The sequence below is a fragment of the Strongylocentrotus purpuratus genome, unplaced genomic scaffold (genome assembly GCF_000002235.5).
Source record: "Strongylocentrotus purpuratus isolate Spur 01 unplaced genomic scaffold, Spur_5.0 spur5_scaffold_18, whole genome shotgun sequence".
NCBI lineage: Eukaryota > Metazoa > Echinodermata > Echinoidea > Camarodonta > Strongylocentrotidae > Strongylocentrotus > Strongylocentrotus purpuratus.
Genome location: NW_022145603.1, coordinates 30,771,990 through 30,787,754, shown reverse-complemented (window position 1 = coordinate 30,787,754; position 15,765 = coordinate 30,771,990). Strand labels below are relative to the sequence as shown.

Here is a 15,765-nt window from a genome sequence, read left to right as displayed (position 1 = left end):
TGTCCCGACTGCCTATAAACAATGTCCCGACTTCAATTTGTTATCATATCGAAATGCGTATTAAATGCAGGCGAGACCGCCGAGAGCGCTTCCTTGTTTAAATAAAGAAGTCAATGAAAAGTATTTGACCATGAAACAGGGTTACTAAAATTACTAAGGAAAACACAGGAAAAGAATGTTGTGAGTATGTTTTCTTCGAGCAATGATTGGAAAAAACAACTCACATATTTAGGGAACAAACATATCTGCTTCATCAAAAATGAGTTGTATTTAGAAAACAAATTCTCTTTTCATTAGAATGAGAATTTATGTCTGTATGGCATTGTTAAACATGACTAACAATTGTTTGTTTAATGTGGAGAATAAACACATCTTTACTAGAGTCTAATATATGAACAGATTTATTGATAATACTCTACTTCCTTGTCATTTCGCACACAGGGAGATAAATCCTCAATCAAAGAACTGGTTGTAGATCATCAATTCCTAAATGGTCTACACAGGTTTAATAATGTTGACATAAATGTCACTGTTGGAGAGCTATTCCCGAGCCTGACACAAATGACTTTTGCCACTTGTCATACTGTCTCACCGGGAGATATTGAACGGTTAGCACATTCCAGCCTAGCAGTGTTGTCTATTGAGCAAGGTGTAGATGAGGAACACGAATTAGGAGATATAACATTAGTTCCTCTCAATGGAGAACCTGCTTCACTGGGACAACTTTTCTCTAGTTCATTCCCACAACTCACCTGTCTGACCTTCCGAGGGCTAATAATGGGCAACATACGCAGTGAAGCAATACTACATAATCTAAAGAACCACCTGCATTTGAAATCAATAAGGTATGTTTATCAGGGCCATGTTTGCAGAAATTGTTATTATTTCCAATGATAGTAATGATAATAATAATAATAATAGTGATGATAATAATCATAATTGTAATAATATTGATAATAATCACATCAATAATAATAATGATAAGAAAGATAATAATGATACTATACAAATTAAGAAATAGATGAATAAATACATTAATAAATATTGAATTAGTAAATTAACAAAATATATGTGTAGATAAAATCCCCAAAAACTAATTAAATGGTTTCAATTTCCAACAGTAATACAAATTATCGGTATGCCAACGGCTGACCGACACTATGAATATGACGGACAAAGAAAGAGGACAGAATATACAGTTCCTCAGGTAGACAAAGGAACATCCCTTCCCTGCTCTTATGTACAAATGTGTAGAACAGGTGTCACATGTATATTCACCTGTTCTACACATCTTTACATGATAATAGCAGTGAAGGGATGTTCTTTAGTCTACCACAGCAATTGTTGAGGGTAGAATGATGAACTGTATATTTTACCCTCTTTCTTTTTCCGTCAAGTTCATAGTGTGACTTTTTTGTTTGTTTTGCAATTACAAACATTAAATAAGTTGTAAAGGATACATAAACATTTGTCTAAATCAATAACCCACTTCTTGTAATGGCCAAATTTAACGGATTAAATCTTTGCGCAGCACCAAATGTACAACCATTTTGGTACAAGGGTTTGAAAATTAGACTACTTAATTAAACGACCGCGATCGTTAAATTCGCTTTGACAACTAACGGTCGTTGTAATCCCACAAAAAAAAAAACATTTTCAAGCCCTTTTGTCTTGAGGGAAGTTCTAAATTAGTATAATCTTTCAAATACCATTGGAATTTACCCATTTTTTAGGCCTGCAAATGGGACATAGTACCTTTAATTCCTATAAAAAGTCAGTATGTTTAAATATGTACCTTCCATGGACACATATTTTGTTTAGTATCATCAGGTGTTTTACGGATGACGAATTGGACCCCCTGGCTGAACAAATAACTACTGAGAACAGAATGAAAATTACACTTCAACATGACACGGTAAATTTCTTTGTCATATCGACTATGTTGGTCCTAAAGAAGTTTTAAAAGAAAAAAATATGATACTTAACAAGAAGTTTTTTATAAAGCAGTAAATTGAGAAAAATAAGTAAGTGAATGGTTATGCAAAATCTGATAGAAAAAAATAGAATTATTGGTTATTTTGTACGGAAGCGTTAAAGTGCCATTCTACTTGACGACATGACGAGATATTTCATCTTGTCAAGTCGACTTAATATCCATATGATGTCGACATGTAAAGATATTTAACCTACCATGTCGACTTATCAACTTGTATTAGTCGACATGGCGAAATAAATTATCTTGCCAAGTCGACTTCACAAAAAGTTCATGTTGTCATGGCGACATAAGTTATCTTACCAAGTCGACTTCTAAAAATATACATGTCGTCTTGGCGACATATATTATCTTACCAAGTCGACTACCCAAAAAGTAATGTCGACATGGCGAAATAAATTATCTTGCCAAGTCGACTTCACAAAAAGCTCATGTCGTCATGGCGACATGTATTATCTTGCCAAGTCGACTTCACAAAAAAGTTCATCTCGTAATAGCGACATAAATTATCTCACCAAGTCGACTTCCCAAAAAGTCAGACATTCTCGGCGCAATGGTTGTATAGTTACTTGGACTGTGATTGGTTAAAACCGTACAGCCATAAAACTATACAGGCATTCTCGCCGCCATGGCTGTATAGTTTCCTGCATTGTGATTGGTTAAATCCGTACAGCCATAGAGCTGAATGGATGTATGGTTGGTCGCAATTATGGCATTTCGGCCTGCAAACGTAACAACCGTACATGCGTTCTATAGCTGTATGGTTGCATAGTCGTAAAGTTGTATAGTTGTATAGTTGTACAGTTTCCTGTGTTCTGATTGGTTAAAACCTTACATCCATTCGATGGATGTATAGTTGTATAGTTGTCATCTTTATGGCACGATCCGCCCGTCATACGCGCGCTGCATGAAATAGTCGTCACACTACATATCTCGCCATGACGACATATACTTTTTGGGAAGTCGACTTGGTGAGATAATTTATGTCGCTATTACGAGATGAACTTTTTTGTGAAGTCGACTTGGCAAGATAATACATGTCGCCATGACGACATGAGCTTTTTGTGAAGTCGACTTGGCAAGATAATTTATTTCGCCATGTCGACATTACTTTTTGGGTAGTCGTCTTGGTAAGATAATATATGTCGCCAAGACGACATGTATATTTTTAGAAGTCGACTTGGTAAGATAACTTATGTCGCCATGCCAACATGAACATTTTGTGAAGTCGACTTGGCAAGATAATTTATTTCGCCATGTCGACTAATAAAAGTTGATAAGTCGACATGGTAGGTTAAATATCTTTACATGTCGACATGATATGGATATTAAGTCGACTTGACAAGATGAAATATCTCGTCATGTCGTCAAGTAGAATGGCACTTTAACGCTTCCGTACGCCCCTGCCATATATATATATACAACATGCTCGGTTGTATTTGGGCATATTTCCAAAATACTGCTAATACCTAAGTTCTTTGTGTTCACTATGCGGGCAGTGCCATGGTATTTCCTCCAGGGTTTAAACAAATAATAAACCATCTCTTCTTTTCAACAGGCACAAAGGACGTTATCTTTTGACAATACTACTGGACCATTAACAATGGATATAATAGATGCACTTTGCCATCGTACGTGTGTCGACTACTTGAAAGTGTTTATGGTAAAGATTGCAGGTGAAGAATGTTTTCCAGACCTTCATGGCCGAGAGGTGGATTCAAAGGTTAGTGAAGCAGCGAATCGGCTTACATTTTCATCCCACCCCCTTCTTTCTCTTTTTTCCTTCCCAGTTTTCATCTCTTCCTTAATCCATAAAAGTTCCCTTTCTTGCTTACTTTTTTTCGCTCTGTTCTCTTAATTTATCTCTCCTTCTCTGTGCTCTCTTTATAATTAGATGTCCTCTTAACAGAATAGAGATATAGAGAGGAGAGCCTTCAAGTCAAACCAGATTTATTTGGATACGCCTAGACATTATACCTTTTTGTTCATTGTTCTCTGACGATTCTTTAGTGTTCTTTCATGCTGGCCTCTGTATTTTGTTTAAATTGTAAAAAAGGGAAAGAAAAATTACAGACTCTGACTACTAAATTAAAGGCTCCGTCTTACTCAAATCAATCGCAATTCCTCCTATCAATCGCAAGTTTGCAGTCTCCTATCTCTTATGTACATACTTGCGATTGATATCAACTCTTTATAAACTTTGTAATTATCACGACATCAATTTTATCCACAAAATGATATGGTTATCAAACGGGCAGGTTTTTGTGTATGAAGGTGTGTGTGTGTGTGGGGGGGGGAGCATATATATACACATACATACATTGAATGGTTCTAAATTAATAAGTACAGCGATCACCATCATCAATGATTTTTTTCTTCATATGATCTGATAGGATACTAGGGCCATAATCCACTGGATGCATGTTCTTGAACACAATACCTTTGTGGCACTCAGTTGAAAGAAAACAATGAAACAAATGGTAATAAATAATCATGAATCACAAACTACAAGAGTATTCATATGGTGTGCGTTTGATCCATAAAACTAACCCAAATTACCATTACATTTCTCAGGCATGCCGATGTGTAACTCTTTTTTTTTTTTTTTTTTTTTGGGGTTGTTGTTGCGTTTTTGTTTTTGTTTTTTTTGTTTGTTTGTTTGTTGTTGTTTTTTTTTTTTTGGGGGGGGGGGGCGCTGTACAAAGTATCACTCAGTTCAGGCTGAAGGGTTTCTATCTTTTATTCAAATTTCCTGCTTCATGACTTGCTGGCATACGCCGTAATCTCGATTATATTTTCACAGATTCAAAAGTTGAAAGATGAATATTACAACTCTAAAAAAATAGGGGGAAAAACAAGAGACTTTCTCTCTTTATAATACACGATGACCAATCAGTATCCTGCTGTCTGGATGATTTACTTTTTTTCGGAATAGAGCACTGATTTGTATGTATCTTTTCATCATGTGGGTATATGCCTTTTAAAAAAAAAAACAACCAACCAACCGATTAGTGAACGTTTTGCTCATCAGATTTTTCCACCCCCCCCCCCGTAGCGCGGAAGCTCTGACATTTCATTAACTTATTAAAGAAAGAAGACGATTCGTTGTACCGTTCTCGACTCTTAATCGTTGTCTGAATTCAGTTCCCCCCCCCCCCCTCTCGAGCAAAGCGCAGAAGCTTTGACGTTTCGTTAATCCAGCCATATATTTTATAGCCGATTTTTATATTTTTCTGTGTTCATTATGTGGGTTAATATGTACATACATTTTATATGGAAATTAAAACTAATCAACAAAATAATAAGTCCATTTTCCTTATCAAATTTCTTTTTGACCCCCCCCCCCCACAAACCATCTCCCAAACTGCAGAATTCTGGATCATCTGCTGTGAGTTTGTAAATGCTTGAATGAATGCTACAATTTTCCCCATTTCATGCTATACCATTTTATGTATGCCATTCATTTGAATTTCCACAGATTCAGAAGTTTAACATTAGTTCCTTGCGCCTACATGACGATCAATCATCATCCTACTGTCTGGGGAAGTTTCTCAGTCTCCTGCCTCATCTGACAGACCTCGAGATTAACTCATGTGACTTTCATGATGATTTCTACATAGAGATTGCTGATCGAGCTTCTTCATCTCAGGTAAAATATACATTTTTTTAATGCAGAAAAACAAAGATGCAAATATTATTATTATATATTTTTTTGTGTAAACCTGAAGTTGTGTGAAAGGAATACAAACAAATTGTTGTAAATATTCTATATACTTTTCCATGAGTGTAAAATTGTTATTTCACAAATCAGGTGAAGAAAAAAAACAGTAGATGGGCTAGTACTAGTGAAGTACAAGTAAAACATTATCTTGATTGTATCCAATATGTATTCAGTAATGTGTCTTACACTAACTAATAACGCTGACATTTGTAAATCTATATGCTTTCACTAATTTGATGAATTTCTAGTTTCATATGAAAGATTTGAAATTAATTTTCACCTATACAATGTTCTACGTACTGTTCCAATAACTGCATCATTTCCTCAATGAAATGACAAATGCAATGCAAAACTGAGGAGATGTGAATTATTTGTTGACATATTATTCTTTTTCTTTGTACTGAGATTCCAGGTAAGAAGTAGGCCTACATATACATGTAACTGATGACATAATTTTCTAGATACTTTTCCACGGGCTGGGGCTGGGAATTTTGGTATATTTTTAATTTGGGAACCCGCTCAAATATTTCGAAAATTATAGATTAAAAAGTCACCTTCTAAAAAGTGCTAGATTCAGTCCCGTTGTTGTATCTAAATGTTCCTATTGCTTAAATTTGACTAATTATAGAAGCAAAATACCATTAAATATACATGTACATGCATACCTTGGTGAATATCGGAATATCTCATAATATTTCTTATCCATGTTTGGTAATGTTTAGCATCATTATCATGCCTCTGAAAGTAAAAAAAACCGGGACAAAAATAGAAAAGAGAACATGCAAGCCGCCATTTTGATTCTTGAAGGATGAATAAATCAAGCTAAAAAACAATAATGTTGGAATAATAAAACGGCTTTCCCAAAAAATGATAATAATAATTATCCAAGACAAAATATATTTTTTTTCTCTTATTCTAAACACGGCATGCTTCTTTTTAAAGCTGATAATTACCTAGTTATCACAACAAGATTCAATAATAATCGCTGTTGTAAGGCAAGTTCGGACTGGCCACGGAGGGAATGTACATTACACTTCATTACCGTAGCTGTAATGCATGTCGAAACAAACTCTAACAAATATATATGATCTTACCAAGAAATCATTCAAAACTACGAGAGCACAATTGGAAAGACAACAACTACTCAAAATTATTCAGAAAAAGCCACAGAAAAAGTGATATTTGAGGAGTTATTGTCATCGGCATTTTTTTATATGTGGGTTTTAGAGGACCCACCCCCCCTTCGCCCCAACGAAACAAAATATCGATTGGCCAAATTTTTAAATTTTGGTACACAAAAAAAAGAAAAAATGCTCTTAGGGTGTGTAGTCCTGAAAAGGACTGTTGGTGATCTTGCTTTATCAGCATCCTGTTGTCTGGAAGAGTTACTCTTTATTATATCTCAACCAAAAAATGGAAAAAAGAAAGTCTCCCTCTAGAAATACAGGATGACAAATCAGCAACCTGCTGTGTGGAGAATTTACTCAGTCTCCCAGAATAGAGCAATTATCCAGCCATATATTTTATAGCCGATTTTTATATTTTTCTGTGTTCATTATGTGGGTTAATATGTACATACATTTTATATGGAAATTAAAACTAATCAACAAAATTATTAGTCCATTTTCCTTATCAAATTTCTTTTTGACCCCCCCCCCCCCTCCAACCCATTTCCCAAACTGCAGAATTCTGGATCATCTGCTGTGAGTTTGTAAATGCTTGAATGAATGCTACAATTTTCCCCATTTCATGCTATACCATTTTATGTATGCCATTCATTTGAATTTCCACAGATTCAGAAGTTTAACATTAGTTCCTTGCGCCTACATGACGATCAATCATCATCCTACTGTCTGGGGAAGTTTCTCAGTCTCCTGTCTCATCTGACAGACCTGACGATTTTCAAATGTTCCTTTCATGATGATTTATACATAGAGATTGCTGATCGAGCTTCTTCATCTCAGGTAAAATATACATTTTTTTAATGCAGAAAAACAAAAGATGCAAATATTATTATTATATATATATTTTTTTAAACCTGAAGTTGTGTGAAAGGAATACAAACAAATTGTTGTAAATATTCTATATACTTTTCCATGAGTGTAAAATTGTTATTTCACAAATCAGGTGAAGAAAAAAAAACAGTAGATGGGCTAGTACTAGTGTAGTACAAGCAAAACATTATCTTGATTGTATCCAATATGTATTCAGTAATGTGTCTTAGACTAACTAATAACGCTGACATTTGTAAATCTATATGCTTTCACTAATTTGATGAATTTCTAGTTTCATATGAAAGATTTGAAATTAATTTTCACCTATACAATGTTCTACGTACTGTTCCAATAACTGCATCATTTCCTCAATGAAATGACAAATGCAATGCAAAACTGAGGAGATGTGAATTATTTGTTGACATATTATTCTTTTTCTTTGTACTGAGATTCCAGGTAAGAAGTAGGCCTACATATACATGCAAATGTCATCAATTTTCTGGCTACTTTTCCACGGGCTAGGGCTGGGAATTTTGGGTATATTTTTAATTCGGGAACCCGCTTTAATTTGAAACTTATAGATTAAAAAGTCACCTTCTAAAAAGTGCTAGATTCAGTCCCGTTGTTGTATCTAAATGTTCCTATTGCTTAATTTTGACTAATTATAGAAGCAAAATACCATTAAATATACATGTACATGCATACCTTGGTGAATATCGGAATATCTCATAATATTTCTTATCCATGTTTGGTAATGTTTAGTATCATTATCATGCCTCTAAAAGTAAAAAAAACCGGGGCAAAAATAGAAAAGAGAACATGCAAGCCGCCATTTTGATTCTTGAAGGATGAATAAATCAGGCTAAAAAACATTAATGTTGGAATAATAAAACGGCTTTCCCAAAAAAATAATAATAATAATTATTCAAGACAAAATAATTTTTTTTCTCTTATTCTAAACACGGCATGCTTCTTTTAAAAGCTGATAACTACCTAGTTATCACAACAAGATTCAATAATAATCTCTGTTGTAAGGCAAGTTCGGACTGGCCACGGAGGGAATGTACATTACACTTCATTACCGTAGCTGTAATGCATGTCGAAACAAACTCTAACAAATATATATGATCTTACCAAGAAATCATTCAAAACTACGAGAGCACAATTGGAAAGACAACAACTACTCAAAATTATTCAGAAAAAGCCACAGAAAAAGTGATATTTGAGGAGTTATTGTCATCGGAATTTTTTATATGTGCGTTTTGGAGGAACCCCCCCCCCCCCCCCCCCCGCTCCGTCGAAACAAAATATCGATTGGCCAAATTTTTAAATTTTGGTACACACACAAACAGAAAAATGCTCTTGGGGTGTGTAGTCCTGAAAAGGACTGTTGGTGATCTTGCTTTATCAGCATCCTGTTGTCTGGAAGAGTTACTCTTTATTATATCTCAACCAAAAAATGGAAAAAAGAAAGTCTCCCTCTAGAAATACAGGATGACAAATCAGCAACCTGCTGTGTGGAGAATTTACTCAGTCTTCCAGAATAGAGCAATTGTCCAGCCATATATTTTATAGCCGATTTTTATATTTTTCTGTGTTCATTATGTGGGTTAATATGTACATACATTTTATATGGAAATTAAAACTAATCAACAAAATAATTAGTCCATTTTCTTTATCAAATTTCTTTTTGACCCCCCCCCCCCCCCAATCTCCCAAACTGCAGAATTCTGGATCATCTGCTGTGAGTATGTGAATGCTTGAATGAACGCTACAATTGTCCCCATTTCATGCTTCATGATTTATGTATGCCATTCATTTGAATTTCCACAGATTCAGAAGTGTATCATTTACGAATTGTACCCAAATGGCTATCATTCATCATCCTACTGTCTGGGGAAGTTTCTCAGTCTCCTGTCTCATCTGACAGACCTGAAGATTTTCAAATGTTTCTTTCATGATGATTTCTACAAGGAGATTGCTGATCGAGCTTCTTCATCTCAGGTAAAATATACATTTTTTTAATGCAGAAAAACAAAAGATGCAAATATTTTTTTATTTTTTTTTAAACCTGAAGTTGTGTGAAAGGAATACAAACAAATTGTTGTAAATATTCTATATACTTTTCCAAGAATGTAAAATTGTTATTTCACAAATCAGGTGAAGAAAAATAAACAGTAGATGGGCTAGTACTAGTGTAGTACAAGTGAAGCATTATCTTGATTTAATCAAATATGTATTCAGTAATGTGTCTTACACTAACTAATAACGCTGACATTTGTAAATCTATATGCTTTCACTAATTTGATGAATTTCTAGTTTCATATGAAAGATTTGAAATTAATGTTCCCCTATACAATGTTCTACGTACTGTTCCAATAACTGCATCATTTCCTCAATAAAATGACAAATGCAATGTAAAACTGAGGAGATGTGAATTATTTGTTGACATATTATTATTTTTCTTTGTTCCGAGATTCCAGGTAAGAAGTTGGCCTACATATACATGTAAATGTCATCAATTTTCTGGCTACTTTTCCACGGGCTAGGGCTGGGAATTTTGGGTATATTTTTAATTCGGGAACCCGCTTTAATTTGAAACTTATAGATTAAAAAGTCACCGTCTAAAAAGTGCTAGATTTAGTCCCGTTGTTGTATCTAAATGTTCCTATTGCTTAAATTTGACTAATTATAGAAGCAAAATACCTTTAAATATACATGCATACCTTGGTGGATATCGGAATATCTCATAATATTTCTTATCCATGTTTGGTAATGTTTAGTACCATTATCATGCCTCTGAAATTTAAAAAACTGGGGCAAAAATAGAAAGAGAACATGCGAGCCGCCATTTAGATTCATGCAGAATTAATAAATCAGGCTAAAAAACATTAATGTTGGAATAATAAAACGGCTTTCTAAAATATAATAATAATTATTATTATTCAAGACAAATTTTTTTTTTTCTCTTATTCCAAACACAGTATGCTTCTTTTAAGAGCTGATAATTACCTAGTTATCACAACAAGATTCAATACTAATCGCTGTTGTAAGGCAAGTTCGGATAAGCCACGGAAGGAATGTGCAGTACACTTCATTACCGTAGCTGTAATGCATGTCGAAACAAACCCAAACAAATATATGTGATCTTACCAAGAAATCATTCAAAACTACAAGAGCACAATTGGAAAGACAACAACTACTCAAAATTATTCAGAAAAAGCCACAGAAAAAGTGATATTTGAGGAGTTGTCATCAACATTTTGTTATATGTGCGTTTTAGAGGAACCCCCCCCCTCCCCCCCCCCCCCCCGCCCCAACGAAACAAAATATCGATCGGCCAAATGTTTAAATTTTGGGACACAAAAAAAAAAAAAAATGCTCTTAGGGTGTGTAGTCCTGAAAAGGACTGTTGGTGTAGTCTTGAAAAAGACTGTTGGTTATCTTGCTTTATCAGCATTCTGTTGTCTGGAAGAGTTACTCTTTATTCAATCAAAAAATGAAAAAAAAGAAAGTCTCCTTCTAGAAATACAGGATGACAAATCAGCAACCTGCTGTGTGCAGAATTTCTCAGTCTCCAGAATAGAGCAATTATCCAGCCATATATTTTATAGCCAATTTTCATATTTTTCTGTGTTCATTATGTGGGTTAATATGTACATACATTTTATATGGAAATTAAAACTAATCAACAAAATAATTAGTCCATTTTCCTTATCAAATTTCTTTTTGACCCCCCCCCCCCAATCTCCCAAACTGCAGAATTCTGGATCATCTGCTGTGAGTATGTGAATGCTTGAATGAACGCTACAATTGTCCCCATTTCATGCTTCATGATTTATGTATGCCATTCATTTGAATTTCCACAGATTCAGAAGTGTATCATTTACGACTTGTGCCTACATGAAGACCAATCATCCTTCTGTCTGGGGAAGTTTCTCAGTCTCCTGCCTCATCTGACAGACCTCGAGATTAACTCATGTGACTTTCATGATGATTTCTACAAAGAGATTGCTGATCGAGCTTCTTCATCTCAGGTAAAATATACATTTTTTTAATGCAGAAAAACAAAAGATGCAAATATTATTATTATATATATTTTTTTAAAACCTGAAGTTGTGTGAAAGGAATACAAACAAATTGTTGTAAATATTCTATATACTTTTCCATGAGTGTAAATTGTTATTTCACAAATCAGGTGAAGAAAAAAAAAACAGTAGATGGGCTAGTACAAGTATAGTACAAGTGAAGCATTATCTTGATTGAATCCAATATGTATTCAGTAGTGTGTCATACACTAACTAATAACGCTGGCATTTGTAAATCTATATGCTTTCACTAGTTTGATGAATTTCTAGTTTCATATGAAAGATTTGAAATTAATTTTCCCCTATACACTGTTCTACGTACTGTTCCAATAACTGCATCATTTCCTCAATGAAATGACAAATGCAATGCAAAACTGAGGAGATGTGAATTATTTGTTGACATATTATTCTTTTTCTTTGTACTGAGATTCCAGGTAAGAAGTAGGCCTACATATACATGTAAATGTCATCAATTTTCTGGCTACTTTTACACGGGCTAGGGCTGGGAATTTTGGGTATATTTTTAATTCGGGAACCCGCTCAAATTTGAAACTTATAGATTAAAATGTCACCGTCTAAAAAGGGCTGGATTTAGTCCCGTTGTTGTATCTAAATGCTTCTATTGCTTAAATTTGACTAATTATAGAAGCAAAATACCTTTAAATAAACATGCATCTTATATGAAGTTGTTTCTTATCCATGTTTAGTAATGTTTAGTACCATTATCATGCCTCTGAAAGTTAAAAAACTCGGGCAAAAATAAAAAGAGAACATGCGAGCCGCCATTTTGATTCATGCAGAATTAATAAATGAGGCTAAAAAACATTAATGTTGGAATAATAAAACGGCTTTCTAAAAAATAATAATAATAATAATAATTCAAGACTAAATAAATATTTTTCTCTTATTCTAAAAACGGCATGCTTCTTTTAATGAGCTGATAATTACCCAGTTATCACAACAAGATTCAATGCTAATCGTTGTTGTAAGGCAAGTTCGGACTAGCCCCGGAAGGAATGTGTAGTACACTTCATCACCGTAGCTGTAATGCATGCCGGAACAAACTCATACAAATATACGCGATCTTACCAAGAAATCATTCAAAACTTCGAGAGCACAATTGGAAAGACAACAACTACTCCAAATTACCATACATAACTTCAACAAAGAAAACAATACTTATCTAGAGAAGTATAGGTACATTTTTATCGGAATGTATGGGCCCGCTACGAGGTACGTGCACATATATTGTTTATTTTGATAACAAGGCTAGAATCCACTCTCCTGCCCTCTACGGTAAAAAACAGTATAACAATGGATTCAAGCATAGTGATTATATATGTGCAGCATACCCAGTAACTCGTCGAAAATCACTATTTCTGTGGCATTTCCTGGACGACTATTGAATTCTTTTTCCAATTTATGTATCTGTTTTAAAGTAATTTTTAGTAGTTGTCATATTTTTGTGCTCTCGTCATTTTGAACGATGTTTTGGTACAATCACATTTTCAGTGCCTGAGGATACACTGATAATGACACAGTTTGTAAAATCCATGCTTTCTCCAATATGATTGATGAATTTCTACATGTAGCTTCGTAAAGGTTCTTAATTTTCTCCAATACAATATGCTACTGCCCCATTACAATTTTTTCTCACCTATTTTCTTGCTCACCAGATATCTTTTTCCGCCCCCCCCCCCTCCCTTCAAAATTCTGGATCTTCTGCTGCGATTAAATGAATGCTTAATGTGAGAGTACAGGTTATCATAATGGTTTCCCCTCTTTTTCCAATGTTATGCTTCATGATCGATGCATATGCCATTCATTTGTAAAATTTCAATTCTATCAATCAACACACTTAAGCTAATCTAGGTATGGAAATAAAGTGAAACATATAAAGATCATGAGAACTTATAATTCCCTCTCTGCAGTTTTGTCTTCTTCACCTTTACGGCTATCTTGTTTTGTTTATCCACTGAAGATTGTATGTATTATCAGTGATGCATAGATGTGATATTATGTATGCTGCATGAACATGACTGATGCCAATTGATTAACTATCCCTGCAGATCCAAACAGTCAACCTGGATTTCAATGTGATTGATGACTTGCCAGTCCAAAGTCAGTCAGCATCCAAGCAGCTAGCCAAGTTTCTCTGCTCTCTACCCTGCCTTACAACCTTAGAGATCAAAGACAATGAATATTTACCTAATGTTTTCTTCACTGAACTAGCTTCCTTGGCTGCATCCTCACAGTTAATAAGAAAAGTCAGTTCTCAGGCAGTAGAAACATGCATGGATGTAGAAGCACTTTCGCTGCTCTTCATCAATGTTCACACAGTAGTATATAACAAGCAAAGTAAAAGATTTTGTGTAGAAGTTTTGAAAGCCAGACTCGTCCATTTATAGTTTTAAAAAAACAACCAGGATGAAATCGGGCAAGAAATAGAGGAAAAGAAACATTGCAGTTGTGAATCAATTAAAAAAAAAAAATCTATTGAGTAACTACTCTTCAGGAATTATAGAATTAGATACGAATTTACATAAGCATGAGAACTTTATACTTCACTTCATGTATGAAATATTGTGTCCATGAAAATTTGAATTCCCCAAAATATCCTATCCTTTTTCCAATTTTAACTAGACCTTAAGTCTGTTCATTTTATCGAATTGGTAGTTTTATCACGTGACGTGAGTTAGCTTGGAGAGTTCAGGGTGAGATAGAAAGAGAGAACGAGCGAAATAAACTTTTGTTGGCAACCCAATGTTAAAGCCCCACTGCACTACTTATAGCTACTTGCGCCCCTAGATAGCAAACAATGTCTAATCGGTGCATGTTGGTCCCCCATGATCCCCTTTTTCTTATCTTAATTGAAAGCTGATTTGATGAGATAAACTTCTGTTTTTGACCTTGCAGGGAGGTCTAATCCCCCTGGCCAAACTATTGCAGACGGGCTTTAATGAATTGGTAAAAACAAAGTAGAACAAATGAAACCCCAAGGTACTTGCCTTTTTTGTTTGTATACCTCTGTCACTGAAGGTGATGCATGGAGGCATTACATATATTTTTGGCTTGTCCGTCGGTCCCGCTTTTTGTTACCGCTATATAACTTGAGAAAATTACATGGATTTTAACCAAACTTAGATGAAGTATGAACTGATTTGATTATACAAACAAAACATCAATAGTCAGAAATATGCACAAACAATGTTTAAAAGTACACAAAATATGAGAAAAGATCTCTTTATACCGCGATAACTTGAAAACAGAGCTGCGAACCATTACATTTTTCCCGGAATTAACACGTTTTGTCTTCATAAAATACTCTTTTTTTGTTTACATACCGCTCATCAAACAATTGCACTAAAATTTTATTTTGATCACACATTCAATAGAAAAGTAAGGTTAAAAACATACTTGAAAACATACTTGAAGAGAAAAAAATTATCAAAAAGAATGAAACGCCGATAGTACCAAGATAAAACATTCCTACTTGTAAAGAAACTATAGGTCCTAATATAGAAAAAGCAGCGTGAGGAATGGAATGGACATTTCTGCATTGGAATTGTGTCGCACGCGGTTGTTAGTTTCGTTTTAATGAATCCTTTTTTTTTTTTTGCTTGAAATTGCTTTTTTTGCCATCATGGTTACTTATTTTGGTCGCACAAGGTTGGCAGCATTCTGGATCATCTGCTGTGAGTATGTGAATGCTTTAATGAATGCTATAATTTTCCCCATTTCATGCTATACCATTTTATGTATGACATTCATTTGAATTTCCACAGATTCAGAAGTTTATCATTAGTTACTTGTACCTACATGACGATCAATCATCATCTGGCTATCTGGGGAAGTTTCTCAGTCTCCTGTCTCATTTGACAGACCTGACGATTAACTCATGTTCCTTTCATGATGATTTCTACAAAGAAATTGCTGACCAAGCTTCTTCATCTCAGGTAAAATATACAT

At 34.5% G+C, this 15,765-nt stretch overlaps 1 protein-coding gene across 1 annotated transcript in view; it reads left to right on the top strand.

Moving 5' to 3' along the window:
- LOC105438350 overlaps window positions 1–15,765 on the top strand; it is a 45,382-nt gene that overhangs the window by 14,975 nt on the left and 14,642 nt on the right. The window contains exons 4-10 of the mRNA XM_030988920.1: window positions 1,822–1,915; window positions 3,552–3,716; window positions 5,472–5,642; window positions 7,508–7,678; window positions 9,542–9,712; window positions 11,578–11,745; window positions 15,582–15,752. Of these exons, the coding sequence (XP_030844780.1) occupies window positions 1,822–1,915; window positions 3,552–3,716; window positions 5,472–5,642; window positions 7,508–7,678; window positions 9,542–9,712; window positions 11,578–11,745; window positions 15,582–15,752 (1,111 nt within the window). The remainder of the gene's footprint in view (window positions 1–1,821; window positions 1,916–3,551; window positions 3,717–5,471; window positions 5,643–7,507; window positions 7,679–9,541; window positions 9,713–11,577; window positions 11,746–15,581; window positions 15,753–15,765) is intronic.